The 26,454-nt window shown below is 42.3% G+C and overlaps 1 protein-coding gene across 1 annotated transcript; it reads right to left on the reverse strand.

Moving 5' to 3' along the window:
- Positions 1-1,371: 1,371 nt before the first annotated feature.
- Positions 1,372-21,170, reverse strand: LOC149448942 (extracellular calcium-sensing receptor-like). Its single transcript, XM_089693999.1, has 6 exons — positions 21,088-21,170; positions 17,601-17,898; positions 11,007-11,819; positions 7,968-8,195; positions 6,651-6,774; positions 1,372-2,406 (listed from the first exon to the last, which is right to left on the reverse strand). Exons 1-6 carry the CDS (start codon positions 21,168-21,170, stop codon positions 1,505-1,507), a joined length of 2,448 nt encoding a protein of 815 aa, XP_089550125.1. The 3' UTR covers positions 1,372-1,504.
- Between the last annotated feature and the right edge of the window lie 5,284 nt (positions 21,171-26,454).

Raw genomic sequence — 26,454 nt, forward strand, 5'->3', positions numbered from 1 at the left:
CGGACACTTTCACCCCCTTCCAGTCCGGACACTTTCCCCCCCTTCCAGTCCGGACACTTTTACCCCCTTCCTGTCCGGACACTTTCCCCCCCTTCCAGTCCGGACACTTTCACCCCCTTCCAGTCCGGACACTTTCACCCCCTTCCTGTCCGGACACTTTTACCCCCTTCCTGTCCGGACACTTTCACCCCCTTCCAGTCCGGACACTTTCACCCCCTTCCAGTCCGGACACTTTCACCCCCTTCCTGTCCAGGCCAATTTTCAGCTTTCAGCGCTATCACACTTTGAATGACAATTGCACTGTCATGCAACACTGTACCCATATGAATTTGTTAGCATTTTTTTGAGACAGATACAACTTGGTGGGATTTATTCACTGCTGGGATTTTTATTTTTTTTTTGCTATATAAACAAAAAAGTCCAAAAAGTTTGAAAAAAAGTGTTTTTCTTATAAAATTTTGCAAATAAATAATCTTTCTTCATAAATCTTGGCCACAATGTATTCAGTTATCTTTTTAGTAAAAAAAAAATAACCCAAATTAGCTTATAACCAAAAAATTATATTTTTTTTTACATTTTTATTTTATTTTTTTATATTATTATTTGTTTTTTTTTTTTTTTTTTTTACATACTGTCACCCTAGCAGTACAGTGTCTCCATAATGACACTGTACTACTTGTGGGGGGGTGATGAAGATTTTGTTTTTTTTCACACTGCTTGCTTTTACACCCATTTCGGCTGTAAAAGCAATCATTTCTCCTTCTCTCTGGCTGCATTCCTGCAGCCATTGAGAAATATTGTGTGAGCTGTGATAGGTCACAGCTTGTCACATGGTACAAGTCTGTTGTGAATAGCCCTGTACCATGTCACCTCTGTGATCATTCACAGACTTCACACGTAGTAAGCAATGATGTCAGAAGTGACATCTTGCTTACACCTATTCATGTGATCACTGATTGGCCAATCAGAGTTCACAGGATCGGGACCTCAAACAGAGGTTCCGTACAGCGATCGGGCACAGCGGACACCGGATCGCAGTGCCGCGCGCTCCCAGGGAGCGCGCACAATCCAAAATGGCGGGCGCCGTTTATAAACGGCAACCCACCCCTGGACTGCCACCGTCCAGCCGTTTATATACAGCAGCCGGACGGGAAGTGGTTAAAGCAGCAGTTCTTTCTATTTTACGTTGCTTGATTTTAGATATTAGCTCTAAATATACATCAAATTATTTAATCATCTTCCTAAAATTGTGGTTGGTTTCTTCTTTTCTTACTCCCTTTTATTGTTGGGTAGGGTAATATGGCTTGTTTTAAATGTGTATACTTCATTTTAAAAACTGTCGAGTCACAACCTTTGTATGTTGGAGTCAACTTTTTTATTCTCATTTTATCTTTTAACAGAACACCATTAAACACATCTGAAAACCAAAACAATTTACTCATACACACTATAGCACTTTACATGACTTTTTAGTTCCTTCGAAATTCTATTGTGCATTAGTGAATCATTTTTTCCCTCTTCCCATCAGACTTTCTTTGGTGTTTAGCTCCGGCCTGCATAGAATAATGTAACACTTGGGAACAAAGATACACATAACCAGAGCCCAACTGGAAGACAAGATGGCAAAAATTTCCATGGCAACTGAGTACTTGCCACGAGTGCTAAGGTACGCTGGAATAAAGGACACCCAGACACTCAGGAAGGCCAGCATGCTGAAGGTTATAAATTTGGCCTCGTTGAAGCTATCTGGGAGCCTTCGAGCCATGAAAGCAAGAACAAAACTGATAAAGGCCAGGAGAGCCAGGTACCCAAGCATACACCAAAAGGCTGTTGGAGACCCTTCATTACAGCTTGCGATGATAACGTCTGGTTTTCTGACATCATATTCCGGGAATGGTGGAGAACTGGATAACCATGTTATACATAAACATAGTTGTATAAAAACACAACAACTGATTACATGGTAGCCCAACTTTGACCCAGTCCATTTTCTTAAACTGCTGTCAGGTTTGGTAGCTTTGAAGGCTATCAAGACAGTGATGGTTTTTGCTAAGACACATGAGACACATAATGAGAAAACCATGCCAAAAGCCACCTGTCGTAGAAGACATTTTTCTGGTTGTGGATAGCCAATGAGTGTTAAAGAAGAGAGAAAGCAGAGAGACAATGACAGCAGGAGAAGACAACTTAGAAAGTAGTTGTTGGCTCTGACTATAGGGGTAGTCTTGTAATAGATGAAAAGTCCCAAGAGAGAAAATGGGATTGTGGAAGAGGTAATACTTGTGGCAACCAGTGTGGCTCCCAATGGCTCTTCAAAGGAAAGAAACTCAATAGCTTTCAAGAGACACTCATTTTGTTGGACATTTGGACACTGATCCCAAGGACATCTGAAGCAGTCGACTGAATCTAACAAGAAAGGAACATTATTGCCATATTAATAATATATGCAAAACAGTCTTATATAATTGCTATTCTAAGATCCTGAGAGTTTCGGACAACTGGTCCCTGACATGTTGTGTACTACATGAAGAGATAGTGAATGAGGAAAAAACAAAGAGAGGGCGGACAGGCCTAGTGCATTACCATGAACAATGTTTAAAAAGAAATAAAGTAGGTGTTGTACTCACAAACGACAATAAAGTCAAGGCACGTCATAAAAAGAACAGCTGGGTCAGCACCACGCTTGTCCCATGGACAAAAAAGGGCTCTGAGGAAGAGGCAAGTTCTTGAAACGCGTCAGCCTATTGGATGTCTACACTCCCTATTGCGGACTGTTACTCAGTGCTGTGTTGACCCAGCTGTTCTTTTATGACGTGCCTTGACTTTATTGTCGTTTGTGAGTACAACACCTACTTTACTTCTTATTAAACATTTTTTATGGTAGTGCACTAGGCCTGTGCGCCCTCTCTTTGTTCTTTCCTCATTCAGTATATTTGGATTTCCCTGGTCTATTGAGGGCAGCAAGGTGTGCATGTTCCAGGACATTCTTAACCATTTGCTGCCCGCCCTATCGCCGAATGGCGGCCGGCAAATGTCATCAGCGTTCCAGGTGGACACCATATGGTGTCCTCCCGCACATGCGCAGATTGTGCTCCTGCAGAGCCGTGCGCGATCTGTACCTCGGACACGGCCAATGACAGATCTGAGTATCGGCCCCCGTTGCCGGTACCATGTGACCTGCTGTGACCAATCACAGCAGGTCACATGTCAGTTGTATACAATGGATGGCTTCATTCATGCCATCCATTGTATACTAGTGTCTAGCTGTGAATGGTCACAGCTAATCACATGCACATGTCATGTGATTAGCTGTGGCCAAATCACAGCTAAGCACAAAAAAAAAAAAAACCCTGAATGAATCGATGTCATTCAGGTAAATGCTTGCTTATAGCAAAGTAATTCTTTGCTATAAGCAAATTGTGTAAAAAAAAAAAAAATTAATAAAAAAAAAATAAAAAAATACTGATCACTTCCCCAAAGTAGTACAATGTTACTATGGTAACATTGTACTACTTTGGTCATAGTGAAATATGAAAAAAAAATCTTAAAAAAAAGAAAAAAAATTTAATAAAAAATAAAAAATAATAAAAAAATAAAAAAAAAAAATATTTTTTTTTCATACTGTCACCAGTCAGTGTCCCTGATCACCACCATGCCAGTTATATGATGACGCTGTACTGCACTGGTGACAGTATGTAAAAAAAAAATAGTGAAACTAATTTTTTAAATTTTTTCATTTTCCTGAAAAATTATGACAAAAAAATACAACTTCAAAAAACTCGCCATGCCTCTTATGAAGTACGTCGGACTGTCTACTCTGCAAAAAGGGGTCATTTGGGGGATATCTGTACTGTTCTGACATTCTTGGACCTCAAGAAATTAGATTGGCTGTCAGTACTTCAGGATTGATCAATATTCAGATCTATACCATAGTTTGTGAACTCTATAACTTTCCTACAGACTAAATAATACATCCTAATTTGGGTTACTTTCACCAAAGACATGTAGCAGAATACATCTCGGCCTAAATTTATGAAGAACAATTATTTATTTGCAAACTTTTATAACAGAAACAAAGAAAAACGTGTTTTTTTTCAAACTTTTTGGTATTTGTTTTGGTAATTTATCAAAAAATAAAAACCCCAGCGGTGATTAAAGACCACCAAAAGAAAGCTCTAGTTGTGTGAAGAAAATGATAAAATTTTAGTTTGGGTACAGTGTTGTATGACCGCGCAATTGTCATTCAAAGTGTGAGAGCGCTGAAACCTGAAAAATGGCCTGGGCAGGAAGGTGTAAAATTGCCCGGCATTGAATTGGTTAATGTGGTTGTAGTCTGCATCGATTCCATCCCCAAGAGCAGGAGCATTTGTGTTTTTGCTGGTTCTATGAAAAGATAGTGGAGAGTATTGATTCTGGTTTTGACTTCAGTCACAGTATCAAATTTAGATGACTGATTAGTTTAAAGTGTATCTTCAGCTTTTATTTCTTTGTATAAAGTAGCGGATGGTCATGGGAACCCCTGTCAACTGTCATGTTGTGGAGAATTCCCTTCATTTTATATACTGGAGACATCAGAAAATTAAGGAAATCTCTCCAATGTGATGGCAAATCACCTCTTTTGACAGCTGTTCACATTGAGATGTTCCCCCCACCTTCCGTTTTGATGACAACTTCTTCTTGGATATCTTATCACTTTCAGTCTCAATGATCAAGAGGACAAAGTTAAATTTTTTCAATAGGCACACAGCAATAAAAACTTTACAGAAGTTATATTTCGACTGGAAGAACCTGGAAACATACCAATGACCTAAGTGTTTTAGTAAAACTTTATTTTTCCGAAAGTGCACAAAGGATTCCTGTTTAAAAACTCCCAGTTTTCGCCCTAAGAATGTGCTTAGTTGTAGAGGTTATCTGTACAAATAGGCCCATCCCTTCAGGTCTACTTAGAATTTACAAATAGCAAGGTTTACTTACAGTTTACTTATAATTGTTCATGTTCAGGTGATAGGAGCCAAACCAAACAAGATAGGGAAATAGAGGCAGCAAAAAAAGCACATAGTTGTTAGAACTAGGAAGGCTTCAAAAGTATTTTAGAATCATATCCCCATGTCCCCATTATATAGATATTCCATCACATACTGTCAAGATGACAGTTGTCAGAAAGAATACAAGTGGGCACAAAATCTTTATGAACAAAGATAATTTAAAACCAAATAAAAATTCTCAGTGGGGATACAGACAACATTTAACACCAGGCATATATTCTACCCAGGGGCGGACTGACCATTTGAGCACTTGGGCACTGACCGAGGGCCCAGGGTCAGTAGGGGGCCCCATGAGATACCCCTGGTACCTTTCATAGGCTTTTTTGGGTGTGGTTTGGGTGTGGGAAAGGACACAGGGGCCCCATGATCCCCTATTGCCCATGAGTTGTCAGTCCGCCCCTGATTCTAACCCTTCCCTTTCCTTCCCAATATACAAAATTTAGGCCATGGCTAGATCTGAGCTGTAAAGTGACCCTGTCACTATCCTAGACTTAAAGCAGAACTAAAGGCAAAACTTTTTTTTTCATTTTGGATAGAGTAAGGGAGGGTTATAACCCCTGTCAGGTTTTTCTCCCATTTGTGTCCCATTGGGGAAATTTACATTCATTCCCTGTCCCATGGACAAAACAGGAAATGAGAGATAATCCAAATTATGGGAATTTCTTGGGGACCCCCAGGTCACCAGAACTAATGTCCCAACTGGAAAATTTACCCTCTATTACTTTTATGGGGACTGCCCAAAATTTGGGATTTTCTTTACTTTCCTTTTTGATGATAATAGTAAACAGGACAAATAGAGAGGATGGATCTTCCAAACGGGGGCACAGAGGGCAATAAAACCTAATAGGTGTTCTAATCCATCTCCACTCTGTTCAAAACAACAAAAATGTTTGCCTTGAGTTATACTTTAAGAGGAGAAAAGGTTAAATACTTACCTGTCCAGAGGATGGCAGGGAACATCTTTGCTCACTTGCTGCCAAAGTCTTTTATGATAGCAGCACCAGTGGTGTATTTAGGTTTTGTACTGCCCTAGGCAATACAAAAATCGTCTCCCCACCACCACCACGGAGAAAAACCTGACACCGACCAAAACCCCCCTCCCGCATGAAGAGAGCCTGACATTGACCAACAACACCCCAGCCCTCCCCCCACCCAAGAGAGCTTTCCACTACCACCGCCCCAAATTCATTGGCAACCCCTGTCAAGAGAGATAAGACACTCACCTTCACAGTTCTGGACATCCCCGGAAACGAGAGTCAGGCTCTGCATACACCCTCAAAAAGCCCACAGCCTCTCTCAGATCCAACCTGGTCCCCATGCTGCATGTTTCCCTTCTTACATCCCTTCTTTCGAGGGTGGCACTGCCCCCCTGAAAAATGCTGCTGTCCCCCTGAAACATGCCGCCCTAGGCAAATGCCTTGTTTGCCTTGTGGTAAATACACCCCTGAGCAGCTCCCAAAAAATATATTAGAAATACATTCTGAGAAAAGTTATGGATTAGGAAAAAAATGTAATGATGGAATTAGGTAGACTTCTTATGTGTCATCATTGAAATGACCAGCTGCGTTATGAATGGGACAGTGGCAGTGATCACATCAAGATTACCTGTCTGATTTGAGATGTCAGTCTGTGGACAGGGTACACACTGGAAACAACACAATGGCTTTCCTGGTATGGTGGTTTTCCTGAAGCCAGGTGGACAACTGTGGCTACAGTCAGAAGATGGAACCTAGGAAAGATAGGAGCCAAAAGCATCAAGGAGAGATGTGTATATGAATACATGTTGTTTTAAGTATATCTATCATTCTATCACCTTCAAATGCTAGTTGAAGACAATTTGTCACCTCATCCAAAGTTCACATTTGATATAGGTAGGGGTATGGTCAAGGGCGAACTGACCATTTGGAAACTCGGGTCAGTAGAGGGCCCCATGAGATGCCCCTGGTACCTTTATCATAGGCTTTTTTGAGTTTGGGCAAGGACACAGGGCCCCATGATCCCCTATTGCCCGGGTGCCCCATGAGTTGTCAGTCCGCCCCTGGGTAAGGTTTAGGGTGGAACCTCAAATTTATGTTAACGTTTTTTTTTTTTTTTTTTCAAACGATTATTATTATTATTATTATTACATCGAGTTTATATAGCGCCAAAGGGCTTGCTCAGCGCTGTACAATAGAGGGGACAATACATGGCACAGTACAACAAAAACAGACAGCGTACGAGGGGTAAGAGGGCCCTACTCTTTCAAGCTTACAATCTAGGAGGGAGGGGGTAGTGGAACAATAGGGAGTGGCTGAGGGGAATGAAGTGGCTGAGGGGGATGAAGTGGTGGGAGGTATGAGGGAGAATGGCCGTTAGGTGAGGGTGGGGTAGGCTTCCCTGAAGAGATGGGTTTTGAGGGAGCGCCTGAATGTGGGGAGGGAAGGGGACAGTCGGATGGATTGGGGCAGTGAGTTCCAGAGGATAGGGGAGGACCTGGAGAAGTCCTGCAGTAGTGCATGGGAGGAGGAGACCAGGGAGCAGGATAGAAGGAGGTCCTGTGAGGAGCGAAGGGTACGGGTAGGGCGGTACTTGGGGATCAGGTTGGTGAGGTAGTCAGGGGCAGTGTTATGAACGGCTTTGTAGGTCAGGATTAGATGGAGAGTAGGTGCCTTTTCTGGTGTCAGCTGATTGCCTCCATATGTCAATCATACCCATACGAGAAGACTATATATTGACATTAATGGAAGTGAAAATAAGTTCCTATTCATAAAGAATATCTGTCTACCAATAACCCTGGAAGAGTTAGGTGGCTTTCTGGACCCTTGGTATTTCTGTTTCATGGGTTCAGAGGTTAATTATGATTCTGTCACCATTCACACTAAACACCACAACCCCTTGAAACTCTAAGCTCAAGATTTTGATTGTATTCTGTCCAGTCTTTACCTGTGTTTGCCCTCTGGTCCATTGGATGGCTCTAATGTTCAGTGTGAATTTTTTTCCTTCTCTGTTGCTGTCATTATAACTTCCCACTTTTATCTGTTGCACACCTCCCTGTGCGCTCAGTTGCCAGTTTACAATGTCGTATATGGCTGGAAGATTCCCATTCATGTCAAAATAAATCTTTTTGTCATCTTTGGTCGTAAAATGAACTGATTTCATGCCACGCAGAACCTAATGAAATTAAAAAAAAGATTCTTTTTATATGCTGTTACAATACAGGACGACATGCTTCCATAATGTACAGTAACTCAACAGTATTGATGTCACTAATTATTTCCATTTCTTCAATTCATCCTAATTCTGCAGGACTGTGCTGGTTTTGGGACCACAAAGGGGCCTTCACTTTAATTGAATCTATAAACAAAGCTTTATTCTAGTTTTAGATAGAGTAAGGAATGGTTGGAACTAGAGGCATGACTAGAACCTTAAGGCCCCTTGTGCAAATAACCATAAAGAGCCCTCCAGCCCCCAGCCAGGGCTCCCTCACGTGACAGAATGCAAGGTCCTGGTCACAAGTGCGACCTTTGTGACCCTGTTAGCTCTTCCATTGGTGTCAATATTTTTTATTTTTATTTTTATTTTTTTTTACCATTTTAATTATTTGTTATTTTTACAATTTTACAATTTTATTTATTTTTATTGTTTACAACAATTGTTTCAGAGCCCCATTGGGGGGGGGGGGGGCTTTGGTAAAACCTCAGGGGTCTAAACAAATCCTTTGAGACAGAGAAAAGAGATTAAGGACACAACCCTTAATCTCCTCCTCTGTAGTCTCAGCTCTACAGAAAAAAAGGACAGGAACAGCTCTGTACAGAGTGTCCCATTCATTCCTTAACTGAAGCATAGTAAACACAGCTTTCTATGCCTAAGTTATGAATGAACAGAGTCAGTGATTTGGTACAGATCACTGACTCTATTCACTGAGACAAGGAAGGGGCTGGTAAATGACACATTCCTGAGGATCCTGACAGATCCTCCACAGCAGCCAGTGGGAGAGGGCTGAAAGGCTGCAGCAGAAAACTGGAGGGGATTGATTCCTTTATATGCCCCCCCCCCCCAGAGCATGGGGCTGGATCGCAATTGCCACCTCTGTGACCCCTGTATGTGTGCCCCTGGTTAGAACCCTGTAGGCACAACAGACACTACAAACTGAGGCAAAATACCCACTTAAACAATTGTCACTAGAACGAGTGTACCCATTGGAAGATTTCCCCAGAATTTCTGTCCTTTGAGAACTGTAAATTTTTGGATATCGTATTACTTTATGTTCCAGTGCCAATGGTCTCCAAGACAAAAAGAGGGTGATTCTCCTCAGCCGGGACAAAGACAGATACTAAAACCTAACAGAGATTCTAACACTAAACAGAGAGTCTAACCAAAGCTAATTAAAAAAAATCTAGCTAGAGATACAGAAAAAATTGTCACAATTTTGATAGAATAAATGCAGGAATTAGGTTCGGTATGATCAAAATTGGCATACTGGTATACCTTTTTGCATAAAATAAAGGCAATAATTACTTTCCTAGCAATATTTGTGCACACATATAGATTAAAGTGTTTCTAAAGGCTGTTCTTTTTGCCTTCGTGCATTCTATGCACGAAGGTAAAAAAAATGTATCTAGATCTCCCCCAAAGTCCCCCTTCCCTTATACCAGTGGTCCTCAACCTTCCTAACACCGCGACCCTTTAATACAGTTCCTCATGTTGTGGTGACCCCCAACCATAAAATTATTTACTCAGTAATTATATTTTACGAAGTGTCGTTTTACCTTCAATATTGCTGCTTTCAACACAGTAGCTGCTTTCAACACTGTAGCTGCTTTCAACACTGTATCTGCTTTCAACACTGTATCTGCTTTCAACACTGTATCTGCTTTCAACACTGTAGCTGCTTTCAACACAGTAGCTGCTCTTTACATATCGGAAATATGTGTTTTCTGATGGTCTTAGGCAACCCCTGTAAAAAAGAGTCTTTCAACCCCCAAAGGGGTCGCGACCCACAGGTTGAGAACCACTGCCTTATACCTACCTGAGCCTGATCTCGATCCAGTGATGTGGAGGCTCTCTCCTCTTTCTCATTCCCCACAGGGCAAATTGATAGCAGTGGGAGCCATTGGACCTCAAGAATTAGATTGGCCGTCAGTACTTCCGGATTGATCAATATTCAGATTTATACCATAGTTTGTGAACTCTATACCTTTCCTTCAAACTAAAAAATACATCCTAATTTGGGTTATTTTCACCAAAGACATGTAGCAGAATACATCTCGGCCTAAATTTATGAAGAACAATTATTTATTTGCAAACTTTTATAACAGAAACAATGAAAAATGTGTTTTTTTTCAAAATTTTCTGTCTTTTTTTGTTAATTTAGCAAAGAAATAAAAACCCCAGCAGTGATTAAATACCACGAAAAAGAAAGCTCTAGTGTAAAGAAAATGATAAAATTTTAGTTTGGGTACAATGTTGTATGACCGCGCAATTGTCATTCAAATTGTGAGAGCGCTGAAACCTGAAAAATGGGCAGGAAGGGGTAAAAGTGCCCGGTATGGAAGAGGTAATATCAATGTCAAAATTTTACGATCTCTGCCAGGGTGCGCAAACTTTTTAGCATAACTGTACATGCAGGCCGCATAAAGATCTCTTTGATCTCTTTCCTGTATGTAATGCCTTCCTGGTCATCATCTATTTAGACCTTAGATGTTTAGCAACCCGCAAGTGTTTGGGAATTCTACAAATCAACGATTCAGCAAGTGATGTCTCTTCCTGAACCTGAAAGGACCCTGGGTTCCGTACAACCTTGAGAAGATGCCCAGCTCACTCAGCACCAGAAAAAGAAATAGAAGTGGGTGACAACACCTTTCAGAACAAACTCTAATGTATGTCTCTTCAGTCTGTCATTTGGAGTTAAAATAAATATCACCACATTGGGGTTAATTTAGAGTGTGTCAGTTGAATTACATCTACGCCTTAAAATAATACCTCCCAAGGATGAAAAGGGAATGGTTCTTGGCATTTTTCCAGTGGTGCTGGACAACCGTTTAATCTACGATTTAAGATATTATGCAGTGCCCAGGCCAAGGAATAAACTGCAATATAAACACTGTAGGTGACCCTCAGCACCAAAACACTGCTGAACGTGTTTCCAAGTGGTTCTTGACCTGTGCATTTTTTGGTGTTGTTCGGAAGAATTGCCCCTGGTGTTTCCCACTTGCAACCAAAGTTCCCTTCCCAAAATTCCTTCAGGTAAATGTCATCTGGGGTCTTCTTGGGATTAGTAGCATTGAGGAAGTCTTTGAATCCTGGAATTTGACCACTGTGCAGTGCAAACCCAATGGTTCCCTGAAGAATGGTCCAGTACTTTTCTTTGGAGACTAAGGCTGACGTTGACCACGACTCACTAGCTATCCAAGTCTTCCCTGTGATGTTTTGTTTCAAGAGTTCCTCCACTACAGGGAGAAGGTTTGACCCACTAGAAAAGACAACCATGGCAGAAGCATTGGACTCTGCGATGAGTTTTGAAAGCAGTGGCGCATTTCGATCAAGGCGACTAGTGAGGATGTACCCTGTAAAGGCAACACAAGCCCCAGATTTTAGGATCTCCAACTTAGTGGCTTGAATGCCTTCATGACCATAGTCAGTGTCCTCAGCTATCAGTCCTATCCATGTCCAACCAAAAAAAGAAACTAGTTGAGCCAGTCCACGTGACTGAAATGTATCGCTAGGAACAGTCCTAAAGAATGATGGGAACTGAGTCCTGTCACTTAGACGGGAACTTGTGGAGAAATAACTGATCTGCAAAGAAAAAGAAACAATAGCATGATAAGAAGCTGAAGCTTAATATATGGCTTGTGAAACAGTTATCACTGCTGGTATATGGTCTTCCACTGGGCAGTTAACAGCTTAATGTAACAACAGATGGACTCTACAGTAGGTACATCCAAGGCTCAGTTCCCAAAAAAAACAATAATGGGAGCTGTCTGACCAGGCAGAAGACCTGATTTTTCACTGTAGTGGTTAGTTATCACATAAAGGTCTTGTTCCTACTCCATCCTGTGATTGGACTGTAAACAAAGAATGGGCAGATTGATGAGTTCATCTCTTTGTCACTCTGCTCTCTGCTCCTATCAGCATGTTTTTTTTTTAGTGCATGAGCACTGCAATACAGCTGACTCCTTGTGCTGCTTATTCCTCTCCCAGCATGAGCTCTGCTATAAAAAGACTACAAGAGGCTAATACCACAAGCAATGGAGTTTAACTTGAAACAGGCATCTCCCTCCAGTGAACTATAGATTGTGTTGACATACATAGATTCATATTTCCTTAGGCTCCAGACATGTAAGTACTATTATAAAAAGGGGAGACAGTGTATGGATTTAAGTTGGTATGAACTTAAAGTGAATATGTTTTGCATTTTAAAAGTTTAAAAATTAAATATCCGATCGAACCAAAGATGCCACGAGACACCTCCTATTACTTTTATTACCATGATAACACAGTTCTGTGTTCCTCTCTGATTTAGTATCAATTTGTTACTTGGGCTGGAGGTTCTTCCTGGCTAAGCTCCACCAATTGTCATTCATCTGTCCAATAAGAATCTCACAAAGACAAACCTCAGTAAAAAGTGAACCTACGTTATAAATCAGAGAGGGACTTAAAAGTGGCTTTCGTGGCAAATAAAATTAGTAGGAGGAAATTCCCAAGAGCAGTCGTGTCTGGCTTTGACTTTCAAAAGTTAAAATAGAGTGCAGGTTCACTTTATTAAGTCCATTCCTGTTCAGGAACCTAAATCAACACAAACAAAACCATTGAAAATGCACGACACCCTCCGAAAGTGAAATGTGTTTGAACTGTAAATCTGGTTTTAAGAAGCTAATGGAACCAAATATTGTGATTTTGGTTTGGACTAATTTATAAAGCAGCAGTATGGCCTTACCATGGCAACACTGCTGCTTGAAAAAAAAAACATATTGGCACATTTCTAAAGCACAGCAATGTGAACTAAAAATGGACATATGATCACAGTTGGCATGTCTGATCCATCAGCACCACGTCCAAATATTTACATGTACAACAAAAGAGTGCCTCACTCACTGCTTAAGAGATAATAATTTCAAAATAATAATTTCAAAAACAAGATCGATGCAATTCGTAGGGGCATTTCCACCGCACAGACATCTATCCCTCTCGGCATACCTTATACTAAACCTCCCTAAACACTTTCCGCTTTTGACCTTGCTACTACCGAAGAGGTCACTAAGGCTTTCTCAGAAGCCCGTCTCACTACCCGTCTCACTACCTGTCCCCTCACAACTACTATGGTCACCCTCTTCTTCCATCCTATGCTCCCTCACTCACATCTTCAATCTTTCCCTCTCTACTGGTGCCTTCCCCTCCCCTCTAAAGCATGCGCACATCACTCCCATACTCAAAAAGCCCTCCCTGGACCCCACCAACCTGAACAACTTAAGACCCATCTTCCTGCTCCCGTTTACTTCTAAACTCTTAGAACGCTTGGTCTACAATCGCCTGAGCTCCCACCTCACCGACAACAACCTTCTTGACCATTTACAGTCTGGATTTCACTCACTACACTCCACTGAAACTGCCCTATTGAAACTCACTAATGATCTACTAACTGCTAAAACCAATGGCCACTGCTCAGTACTCATCCCAACCAATGGCCACTACTCCGTACTCATCCCAATGGCCACTACTCCGTACTCATCCCAACCAATGGCCACTACTCCGTACTCATCCCAACCAATGGCCACAACTCCGTACTCATCCCAATGGCCACTACTCCGTACTTATCCCCACCAATGGCCACTACTCCGTACTCATCCCAATGGCCACTACTCCGTACTCATCCCAGCCAATGGCCACTGCTCCGTACTCATCCCAATGGCCACTACTCCGTACTCATCCCAACCAATGGCCACTACTCCGTACTCTTACTACTTGACCTCTCTGCGGCTTTTGATACTGTTGACCAAACACAGATTAACCTCGTTATAACCAACATCAATTTATATAAATTAGATTAATGTAAATTACCCATACTGATACTTATATAAATTGATGTTGGTTATAACGAGGTTAATCTGTGCTGTCATATAGACTTTGATGTGTAAAAAAAGAATTACTATTTGAATAGACTGTATTTCATGATCCCTTCTGTATTTACAGTGCTTCCCCCTCCTTTGAACCCCTGAAGAAGCCAACTCAGTGAAACACATTGGGATTTACCATCTTATCACCTTCCTAAATTTATGTTATACTTATTGGTGACCCTTTGGTCATGGTTGGTCAGTGTTACAAGAGGGAAGGTGTGAAATGGGGTTCACTGTACTGAAGGATATATGTTCTTACCTGTTTTTATGGGAGGGCGTGTATGTTCTATTTCACTATATGTAATAAAGCTTAATATTTTTTATACATCCATTGTGTCGAAGTTTTCTATCCTGAGGGTATACGAGCACCTTAAAAATCCCTTACGCCTTTGCTCGTTTTTGTACATGTAAATATTTGGACGTGGTGCTGATAGATCAGATATAGCAACTGTGTACATATGTCCATTTTTTTTAGTTCACATTGCTGTGATTTAGAAATATGCTGATATGTTTTTTTCAAGCAGCAGTACGGCCATGGTAAGGCCATACTGCTGCATTATAAATGAGTCCAAACCAAAATCACAATATTTGGTCCTATTAGCTTCTTAAAACAAGATTTACAGTTTAAACACATTTCACTTTCGGAGGGTGTTGTGCATATTCAATGGGTTTGTTTGTGTTGATTTAGGTTCCTGAGCAGGAATGGACTTAATAAAGTGAACCTGCACCCTATTTTAAGTTTTGAAAGTAAAAGCCAGACATGACTGCTCTTGGGCATTTCCAACTTGGTGAAACGCATGGGAATTTACCGTCTTATCACCTTCCTAAATTCATGTTATACTTATTGGTGACCCTTTGGTCATGGTTGATCAGTGTTACATGAGGGAAGGTGTAAAATGGGGTTCACTGTACTGAAGGATTCATATTCTTACCTATCTTTATGGGAGGGCGTGTATGTTCTATTTTACTATGTGTAATAAAGCCTAATATTTTTTATACATCCATTGGTTTTCTATTCTGAGGGTATACAAGCACCTTAAAAGTCCTTTACAAATGGACATACTGTATGTTCTACTTGTTTTGGGACTTCAAAGCTCTATTTTCTCCAATGAATGGAAAAAAAAACGTTCTGGGAGGAGAGCCTGGTCACATAACTGTCAAGAGTTAAGCACCTCATGGTACATCAATGGTCCCATCCAACTTCACTTTATGAAGGACATGTAAAATATGGATGCATTGTAAAGTAAACATACAAACAAGAAAATTAAGCCACTTAGTCATGATTTCCAGGAAAATGTTCAAGACCTTAAGTGCAGTAATACAGAAAAGGGCCAACTTTCCTGGGATTTCCACGTATAGAAACCTTGCTTATGGAGTTATGCAATGGGATTCAGAATTTATGACTTTGCTCTTACTTTTTTTTGTTGCATGATTGTTTTGAGTCGGTGGCTCGATATGCACTGAAGCAAGGCAGACAATGTTGTAGTATTTTCAGGAGTCACACTCCATATTTTCTCTGTAGCAATTGAGCTTAAGTTTACATTGCAGGGGTTTCAGAAGGTGCTGATTCAGAAGGTCAGAAGGAGAGGTCAGCTATGGCAGCTTTCATGTTTTTCCAAACACAGGTTTCTCTTGAGAGTTTTGGTGGGTGACATAATGTGAATGCCTTGGGGGTTGTAATCCTGAGCCACTAACTCACAATAAGCATGTATCTTTCAAGGGTTCCAAGACCTGTTATATGCATGCTTATTGGAAGACCTAACTGTTGGCATTGAAGACCCTTACATGTTACTAAACAGTGTATCACCATTAAACAAAAGAATTTCCAGCTTTCAAAACATTTAGGCTACTTTCACACTGAGGAATTTTTGAAGCATTTTTGCATTAACCACTTCCAGTCCGGACACTTTTACCCCCTTCCAGTCCGGACACTTTCACCCCCTTCCTGTCCGGACACTTTCCCCCCCTTCCAGTCCGGACACTTTCACCCCCTTCCTGTCCGGACACTTTCACCCCCTTCCAGTCCGGACACTTTCACCCCCTTCCTGTCCGGACACTTTCACCCCCTTCCAGTCCGGACACTTTCACCCCCTTCCAGTCCGGACACTTTCACCCCCTTCCAGTCCGGACACTTTCACCCCCTTCCAGTCCAGGCCAATTTTCAGCTTTCAGCGCTATCACACTTTGAATGACAATTGCGCGGTCATGCAATACTGTACCCATATGAATTTTTTAGCATTTTTTTGAGACATATAAAGCGTTATTTTGGTGGTATTATTCACCACTGGGATTTTTATTTTTTTTTTGCTATGTAAATGAAAATGTCCAAAAATTTTGAAAAAAAGTGTTTTTCTTATACAATTTTGCAAATAAATAGTATTTCATCATAAATCGTGGCCAAAATGTATTCCGTTATCTTTTTAGTAAAAAAAAAATAAAATAAACCAAATTAGTTTATAACCAAAAATTATAATTTTTAAACATTTTTATTTACATTTTTTTTATTTTTTTATATTATTATTTATGTTTTTTTTTTTTTTAAACATACTGTCATCCTAGCAGTACAGTGTCACCATGGTGTCACTGTGCTACTTGTGGGGGGGTGATGAAGTTTTTTTTTTTTACACTGATTGCTTTTACATCCATAAAGGCTGTAAAAGCAATCATTTCTACTTCTCTCTAGCTGCATTCTTGCAGCCATTGAGAACTACTGTGTGAGCTGTGATTGGTCACAGCTTGTCACATGGTACAAGGCTGTTGTGAATAGCCCTGTACCATGTGACCTCTGTGATCATTCACAGATATCAGATTTTTAGTAAGCAATGATGTCAGAAGTGACATCTTGCGTACTGCTCAGCATGTGATCACTGATTGGCCAATCGCTGATCACCTCGCACAGAGGTCCCGCCCGATGATCGATGTTCCACTGTGTCTGGAGGACACAGCGGGCACTGGATCGCGGTGCTGCGTGCTCCCAGAGAGCGCGCACAAGCAGGGAGCGAGGAGGCCGTTTATAAACAGTCACCCGACCCTGCACTGCCACCGTCCAGCCGTTTATATATACAACAGCCGGACGGGAAGTGGTTAAAAAAAGAACCTGAAAAGCTCAATAAAAATGCTTCTCTACGTATGTGAATATATATCTATGTAAGTTTTCACACTGAGGAGTTGTGCTTGTGGTGCGGTGCAAAAACTCCCTTTGCAGCATCTTTGGGGCATGTTTAGTGAGTTAAAAAAACACCCCAAAAATTCCTCTTCCCGTTGAAATCAATGGAAAGCACCTGAAAAAACTACTGAAAGCGCCGAAAAAATGCCTCCGGGAAGCGTTTTTGGTGCAGTTTTTAGTCACATGTCCTTTTAAAATGCTCAAAAAGTGAGGCAAATTGTGTTTTTGCTGTGTTTTTGCAGTGGATCAGTGTGAAAGTAGCTTTAAAGTCACTTCCAGTAATTTTTATGCACATACCTGGGGGTACCAGTGCAGTCCCAGCACTCTGGCCATGGTCAATGAGCTAGCAGAACTGGAGTCCCCTATTACTCCCCCTAGTGGGGTAGACTCATTGAGACAGCGGTAGTTTGGGATAGAGCGGTAACCTCCCCCAGTAAGGATGCCCATAGCTCCCTCTAGTGCTCGTCCTGGTGAAGCACAAGAGTCAGACAAATGTACTCCCAATGTTACGTTGGGGAGGAAGGAAGCTGAGTTGTTGATTTCTTCCACTGCCAGGAGAAGAGACTGAAGCCACTGGAAGGTGAGGGGAACAAAGCTGGAAGAGAAACAAATTAGATGGACAGTAACTTATGGTAACCTATGATTTATTTATTTCAGGTACTTATATAGCACCATCAATGTATGCAGCACTTTACATATATATGGTACATTCACATCAGTCCCTAACCCTCAAGGGGCGTACAATCTAAGGTCCCTAACCCTCAAGGGGCGTACAATCTAAGGTCCCTAACCCTCAAGGGACGTACAATCTAAGGTCCCTAACCCTCAAGGGGCGTACAATCTAAGGTCCCTAACCCTCAAGGGGCGTACAATCTAAGGTCCCTAACCCTCAAGGGGCGTACAATCTAAGGTCCCTAACCCTCAAGGGGCGTACAATCTAAGGTCCCTAACTCACATTCATACATACACATACTAGGGACAATTTAGACAGGAGCCAATTCACCTACCAGCATGTCTTTGGAGTGTGGGAGGAAACCGGAGTACCCAGAGGAAACCCATGTAGGCACAGGGAGAAAATGCAAACTCCAGGCAGGTAGTGCCGTGATTGGGATTCAAACCAACGACCCTAGTACTGCCAGGCGGAAGTGCTAACCATTTAGCCACTGTGCTGCCCATTTTGATTTGATATTACTGCCCTATGCAGTAGTTTCCTTAGCCTCTGATAGTTCTAGTTTTTCTAGTTTTTTATAGTTTACTTTAGTTTTATATTTTTCTAGTTCAGGTTTTATCTAAGCTCACTGTTATTGTGTGCTTTTACCTGCTGTTTTGGAGTGTTCCTGGAAATAATGTAAGTGGATCTCATGTTATGGGTATGCACCACTGGCCAACCACTAAGACGTTTATTGCCAATGTTGCATGCTGAGGAAGAGTATAAATATTTGGGAGTGATTTTGGAAAGTTCTGGCTCTGCTCGATGAGGGTATATGTTGCTGTGTTTTCCTGTCCTCCAAGGCCTGCTGCCTGGGGAGGGTATGCTGTGTTACAGGGAGGCCCAAGCCCGGAGGCCTAAAGCTTTATGTTGCCCTTCTGGAGGGTATATCCAGGGGAATAGTAACAGGAAGGTGATTGTCTGGATTGGAGCACCAGGGGTGAAGACTTAATTGCTGACGTCTCTCCTGGAGACCTATCTGGAAGCAACTATCGATGAACATTGCAGAAAGGTCTGGTGGCTCATTCAAGGGGTATGTGTGCTGCAAAGAACCTGCTTTGCCATCTTTGCAAGCTATCGCCTTTGGAAGCAGAGCTTCAACAAGGATATGCTCAGATTGAGATGGAACTACTGGCAGCAGTGCTTGGGATGGAGAAATTCTGCCAATACACCTACGGATGACATCAGTGGCCAAACAATAGGCATAGCAGCCCATGTGACTGCTATGGGGCCAGGGGGTGGGTGGGAAGGGGCCCCATTAAGTGGGCTTTTGAGGTATGTTAAATATAAAACTCTGTAAGAATGTGAAGAACTGGAGAATTTGCTGTTGACACTGACCCTGCACCCCCTATATAATTTCCCACCAAGAAGAGCAGGCTGCCATCAAACACACGGGTGGAATCTGGAATCTTCTGGATGGTGTTGCTACACGTTATGCAGTAAGGCTATGCACTTCATGGCCAGCACTAAAAATGACCCTGTATGCTCCAGGCAATCTTTTTAAAGCAGGGGTGGGCAACTGTGGCCCACCAGCGGTTGTGGAACTACATGTCCCACAAAGCATTTCAAGATGACCGTTACAAGCATGACTCCCAGAGACAAAGTCTGATGGGAAGACTGACAGTTACTCCAAGAGGCAGAGGCATGATGGGACTTGTAGTTTTGCAACAGCAGGAGAGCCGCAGTTGCTCACCCTTGTCCTAAAGCTGTTGGAAACCCAGAGCACCACCTCAGCTAAAAACTGACAGCTAAGCCACAGTTTGAATTTATATCAGTGTTATAACTGCAATTGTGTGCAGGAGTATTATAATAAAAATTATGATGACTATTTTTACTGCTAGTGCAACTTTTTTTTTTCTTTTTTCATTTTTTTACTGACTACTAGAATACCTAATTCAGAATTTGTATGCTCTGGCAGTGTTTGCTTAGCATTTAATCTAAGCCCCTGAGATGCTGAAAAGACAAATGAGCTACTGAGGACAGAGTGGTTAGGAGGAAAACTGATTTTAAAGTGGCGTTCCACCCAAAAGTGGAAGCTCCGCTTATCTGAAACATTTGGCACCTTTTGGGAGGGAGGGGGAGTGGGTACTGGGTTTTGACAGGTATCTGCTCCAACTTTGGCTCAGTTCTCAGCGACCCTTCCCCCCGCAGTCCTGTGGGACATTTTACATCCCATTCACACGTGCAGCCGGAAACTGGCTGTGAAGCTGCAAGGTTTCAATGCCGAATTCCCTTAGTCAAGATGGTGGCGCCAGTACCTGACGGCCGATTAACGAATCGGCTCGAGGTGAGGACACCACTGGGTCCCTGGGCAGGTAGCGTTTGTAGCGGCTGACTTTTACATTTTGGGAGGGGAGGCTGGAATTCCTCTTTAAGAGTGAATTCTCTGCACCAGGGGCGGACTGACAATTCATGGGGCCCCCGGGCAATAGGGGATCATGGGGCCCCTGTGTCTTTGCCCAAACTCAAAAAAGCCTATGAAAAAGGTGCCAGGGGCATCTCATGGGGCCCCCTACTGACCCCGGGCCCTCGGGCAGTGCCCAAGTTTCCAAATGGTCAGTCTGCCCTTGCTCTGCACTGATGGCCCCCTATTTGCTTACAACCCCTAACCACAGCACTGGTCCCTAGTAACTGTCTATGCTGACAGCATATAGACAAACTTTATCTCAATATCAGTGACACTGTCAGGTGAGAAAAGTCACTAGAGGGTCTCATCAAAATTTTGTTGGGTCCCCCAGACTTGTAGGTGACATTCATTAGTACATTCAAACCATAATCCTCTGGAGAGTGTTACAAAGAAGACACTTTTAAAATATTCCAAAAGGACTGAGGTGCATGCTACTTCAAATTCAGATGAAATACTTTGACATCTGATACTGTCCACATTTTAATGTGGCCAGCAGAGTCAAAATTACCTACAATGGGGGCACCATATTAGATAAGTTAAGGAAAAGAGAACATAGAGGCCTTATAAATATACTGTATCACCCAACATATGGTTTCTGCCCAGTAACCAAAAAACATGCATACAAAAAAGGGGGGCCGTGAAAAGAGATTCACAAAAAAAGTGGTTACATAATGGACAGAGTACGATACTCAAAGTTGGTCCTGACGAAGCCCAGTAAGATACGCCCATCGGTGAAACGCGTTGACGTCATACGTCAGACACGTCACTTCCGGTCATACGCATTGGCGCCATACACGCTGACCAGAAGGGAAGTGGCCTTATCTGCTGCCCACGAGTCGTGCAAGGCTGCACAAGCACCGAGGGGAGAACGGAGCCCGTCGGATAAAGTCCCGACGATGGCGGCTAAGAGAGTATCACCTATGGCTTGGGTGGTGAGTGAACTGTCATACAGCTACACGGAATAAGGCGTTTGATCGCCACTTTATACATTTCTACGCCATAATATATATTGATTGACTGTCCATCTGTCCATTTGTCATCAATTCATTACAGGATGGGGACAGTATGATTTACCATCCAGGTGCTAGACACCTTTTATATATTACAAGAAATGGAGGACCCAGCAGGCTTTACACTTTCATCAATATTAAGGTGGTTAATAGCCTGCATGTTGCGGTGAAGAAACCCCTTGAAGCAGGGCCCTGCCATCTTATTTACATTAAGGATATCAATGGTGATTCTTCCACTACTGACTCTGCATCCATACAAAATGGACTTGTTCATTGTGTATCAATACATGTTCCCCACCTACTCATGCCCTCAATTATGATGTTTTCTTGCTATCATCTGGTTATTATAGGGGCATACGTATCCCCATATTTATCCACAATTTTTCACCCACATTACCTTAGGGTTTATGGGTAATTATATTACTGTCATTTGGTGCTTGATATCAGCCATTATTGCATAGTATTGCATAGTATAGCAGCTAGGCTGCAGGGGCGGACTGACCATTTGGAAACTCGGGCACTGCCCGAGGGCCCGGGGTCAGTACGGGGCCCCATGAGATGCCGCTGGTACCTTTTTCATAGGCTTTTTTGAGTTTGGGCAAGGACACAGGGGCCCCATGATCCCCTATTGCCCGGGGGCCCCATGAGTTGTCAGTCCGCCCCTGCTAGGCTGTGAAAAAGTCTTACATGTGTGGTATACCCTTACTCAGGAGGAGTAGCAGAATGTGTTTTGGGGTGTAATTGCCATGTGTGAGATATTAAAATGTTTTATTTAACTTGTAAAAAGGGAGATTTGGGGTGGTATTTGTACTGTCCTGGCATTTTAGAGTCTCAAGAAATGAGGCACAGTCAGGATTGATCAATTTTTAATGATACATTGTGTCTGAACGGATCAATAACATTGATCAGATCAGCACTATACCAGCGTTATACCACATTAGTATAGCGTCCCCAAAAATGCAGCTTTAGCGAGATCAGCCCCGGCACCTGCTAGCACCTGCATTTAGCCCCTACGCTTACCCCCCCCCTTCTCCCCCAGCAAGTGCAGTGTCAGTAGGTCACTGTCACTTGATACATTGCACACAAAACCGCAGTGTTCACAGAATCAGGCCTGATCTCTGTTAGCACTTGCCGGTAAATTTTGATGACCCTCATATGCAGCAGAGTGCCAGTACTAGTGCCGCACTACCTTTTGGTGAACTGGCGAGTACCAGCGGTTGAGTACATCCTGGGTTTTCACATACCTCTTAGATTGTAAGCTCCAAGGAGCAGGGCCCTCCTAACCCTCTTGTATTGAACTGTATTTTTGCTGTATTGTCTCCCATTATATTGTAAAGTGCTGAGCAAACAGTTGGCGCTATATAAATCCTGTATATTAATAATAATATATAAATCCTGTATAATAATAATAATAATATATAAATCCTGTATAATAATAATAATAGTATATAATACCTTATGGTACAATTTTTTGATACACCCCCTACCTGGTGGTGTAACCAATGTGTTGGTGCTGCAAGTGTATTAGACAGTTATCTGTCACTATATATGCAGCACTCTATCACTAAGACCGATCTTGATGTTGCTTTTATGTGATTTTAGGTCTTTTTGTATTATCTCATACTGAGGTGATGGTGAACCAGGGTATTTACCCTATTGTCTATTTATATTGTGTAATAAAGCATAATTTTTGGAACTACTTTGAGTATCGCACTCTGTCCATTATGTAACCACTTTTTTGTGAATCTCTTTTCACAGCCCCCCTTTTTTGTATGCACCTTATTAGATCCCTGATGAAATCTTTTTGCTGCATGCGTGGTGGCAGGATCCCCTCTGATGACCAACTTGCCTCTGATACATTGATCCTTAAAAAGGAGGAGCAGCGGTGGCAGGGTCTGCCCAAGAGCCATTGACAGGCAGTGCCTGAATGACATGATTATTGGCTACATTGGGTCCAGGGATGATGAGGACATTTTTCAGAAGTGAGGACTACATGGATTTTCACAGTATGCACTGAAGCTTCTAATTGACCCTGTAACAAATGTGCCATCTCAGAGAGCCTTCAGTGGAGTAAGAGGCATCGCTACAGAAGTTTGAATCTACCCGTCCACTAACAGTTTATTTTTTTTTTTTAATTTAAATATTTATTAATTTTTCATGTTATTACATAAAATTCATAAGAAGAGACATAATACATATAAATAATCCATACATTTCTACTTTGTCCCTTCTATTTACCTCTTTTCTTTCCCTTCCCTCCCAACCCACCTTTTTCCCCCTTCCCCCCTCCCTCCCCTCTGCAAGGTCTCCAATCTCCCAAGGCCCAATAACTTTAAGTAACTTCCTAGTTTAGAGTTTTCTATATTTCTCTTTCAATCCTGATTTTTCCCATTTTTCCCATCGCGATTGGTATAATTTCAACCTGTCTTCCTGAGTATAATAAGATTTTTCCATTCTACTAATCTGGTTTACCCTATTGATCCAATCCTCCTCCGTCGGCACCTCTGTCTTCCACCAAAACTTGGGAATCAACCTTTTTGCAGCACTTAAATAGTACCATACTCCTGATTCTTTGTATTTATTTACTGTTGTCTCAACATTATGTAGGAGACACATGGTTGGGTTTAATCCTATGTCATTTCCAGTTATTATTTCTATTAATTTGACTATTGTCTTCCAGAAAACCTGAATTTTTGGACATTGCCACCAAATATGAAACACCGTGCCCTCCTCCCCACATCCTCTCCAACACATTTTTGAATTCTCCCCCCTCATCCTGTGCTCAGTGCTCGGTGTAATATGCCATCGTCCACTAACAGTTTAGACTGAATCTCCTTCACTGAAATAAAATGAATGAAATCTTTAAAAAAAAGTGTGTGTGTGTGGGGGGGGAGGGGGGGAGGGGTGTTAGTGCAATTAGGTGGCACCCTCCCTTAGGATTTATAGGTCACAGGTGGTCACAGGGCGGGAGGAGTTGGGTGGAGAGTGCCGAGAGATAGGAGCTCAGCTCCGTAGTTGGCACCCATGGGACTTGGTGGGGCCCTTCCTGCAAAGGTGTAGCCTCCCAATGTCTGGTATTCCTCAAATGGGGAATACCTGGAGAGGTCCTGGCACAATGAGTGGGGCTGAAGTGGGGGACAGGACTAGAAGCATACGTCATTGGGAAAAGTGCCAACCGCAGACGACTAACAGAGTGAGAAGCTGAGTAGGGAGCTTACAATGCTCCAAAGTGATATGTAACCTAATTGTGTATTCTGAAATTGGATACCTGGAATTTATAAGTGTTATAACTGTGTGCTCTGAAGGTGCTCACGTTGATGTTGGAAAGTAAAGTTTCTGCAAATACATTGGACTCGCCTCCCTTACTGCTTTTTTCCTATCTGAGGAATGGTTGACCAGTTTAACTGGAAGCCTGCGGGGCAGAGTGTGTGGCAAAGAACTGTATATGTGCTAGTAGAGGTAAACACGATGGCTCCCTTTGGGAGAAGAGACACACACTAATGTAAGAGAAGGACAGTGAGGTCTGTTAGTGGTACCCATGTATGGAATGTTATGCCCATGTTGAAATGGCCCTGCCTACACAAAACTGTGAGATTGGAGGATGTTTTTTGTACCTTACAAAGGTAGCCTAGTGTCATATGTTTCTCTATCTTGACCAGTTGCTTCAAACCTTTAAACTCTGCAGGAGAGCAGGAACTGCACTTCATTAATTGAGGAAAGTTCCACCCACATTCGGAACATTCTGCTGGGGTATTGGGAAGCAATGATGGTTGAAAGCATTTCAGGTGTGTAGCGTGGCCCAACATTTGGCTCAGCAGTTTCTTTCAGACTGTTCTTGGGTAAGGCATTGACCAGCTGTTGTTCAGGCCCAGTAATTGTAGGTCAGATCATTGTATGTTCTATTTACATGAACAGGGAAGACACCATCGACAGTGATGTCACTGGTCCAATAAAGACCTCTGATATCACTTGCCAGAAGCCCACATGTCTCCTTTCCACTAGATGTTAAGCTTTGCCCAATGCCTAGCTCAGCACTATCTTTTAGAAAGGTCTTGGTTATGGCATTGGCCAGCAGTTGTTCTGAGGACCCAGTAATGTTCTTAGACTTAAGGGTCACATATGAAATGATAATGATATAGAAGTTGTAATGAGGATATTTACTTACGTGTTGCAGGTCACAGCAGGAGGTGGGGTTCTGTAGGTCAGACCATGGTATGTCCTGTATACATGGACTGGAAAGACACCACCAACAATGATGTCACCAGTCCGATAAAGAGCTGTGATATCACTTCCCAGAAGCCCACACATTTTCTTCCCAGCAGCACAGGGGATCAGGAGCCAGGTGAAGAGCAGAGAACAGGACAATTTGTGACAGGAGAGAAACTGGCACAACAATACCAAGGGCCCCAGAACAATAGGGGCCAACATTACTGTGGGCAAGGAGTGGGATTTGCAATGTAGGAAAGAGCTAGATTAAAATAATAAAGAGGGTGAAAAGGAGAAAAGAAAAAGGAGAGCAAAGGGGAAAAGAAAGCAATGGGAGAGGACAAAGGGAGAGAGATAGGGGAAGGAAGGAAGAGAGAGAGAGAGAGAGAGAGAGAGAGCGAGAGAGACAGAGGGAGAAGGGAGGACTGAAAGAGAGAGACAAGAGGAAGAGAGAAAATCAGGAGGAAGAACAGGGAGAGAGTGAGAGAGAGAGAGGAAATGAAAGAGGGTGAAGAAAGGACAAAGGCAGGAGAAGAAAGAAAGAAAAAGAGAGAAAAAGTAGGGAAAGACAGTGAAGGACAAATGAAGAATGGCAAGGAAAGATTAAAAAATGATTAGAAGAAAGAAAGAAAGAAAGAAAGAAAGAAAGGAGGCAAAGGAAGGAAGGAAAAGAAACTAGAGAGAGAAAGATTGAGAGAGGGAAAGGGATGGTGGTGGTGGTGGTGGTAATGTCTGGATTAAATGGATGAGGAAGGTAGGTAAGAAGAACAAAAGGAGGAAGGAAAGTAGGAAGGAAGGTAGGTAGGTGAGAAGAAGAAA

The sequence above is a fragment of the Staurois parvus genome, unplaced genomic scaffold (genome assembly GCF_062004578.1).
Source record: "Staurois parvus isolate SC_StPar_1 unplaced genomic scaffold, SC_StPar_1.0 ptg000647l, whole genome shotgun sequence".
Classification (NCBI taxonomy): Eukaryota; Metazoa; Chordata; class Amphibia; order Anura; family Ranidae; genus Staurois; species Staurois parvus.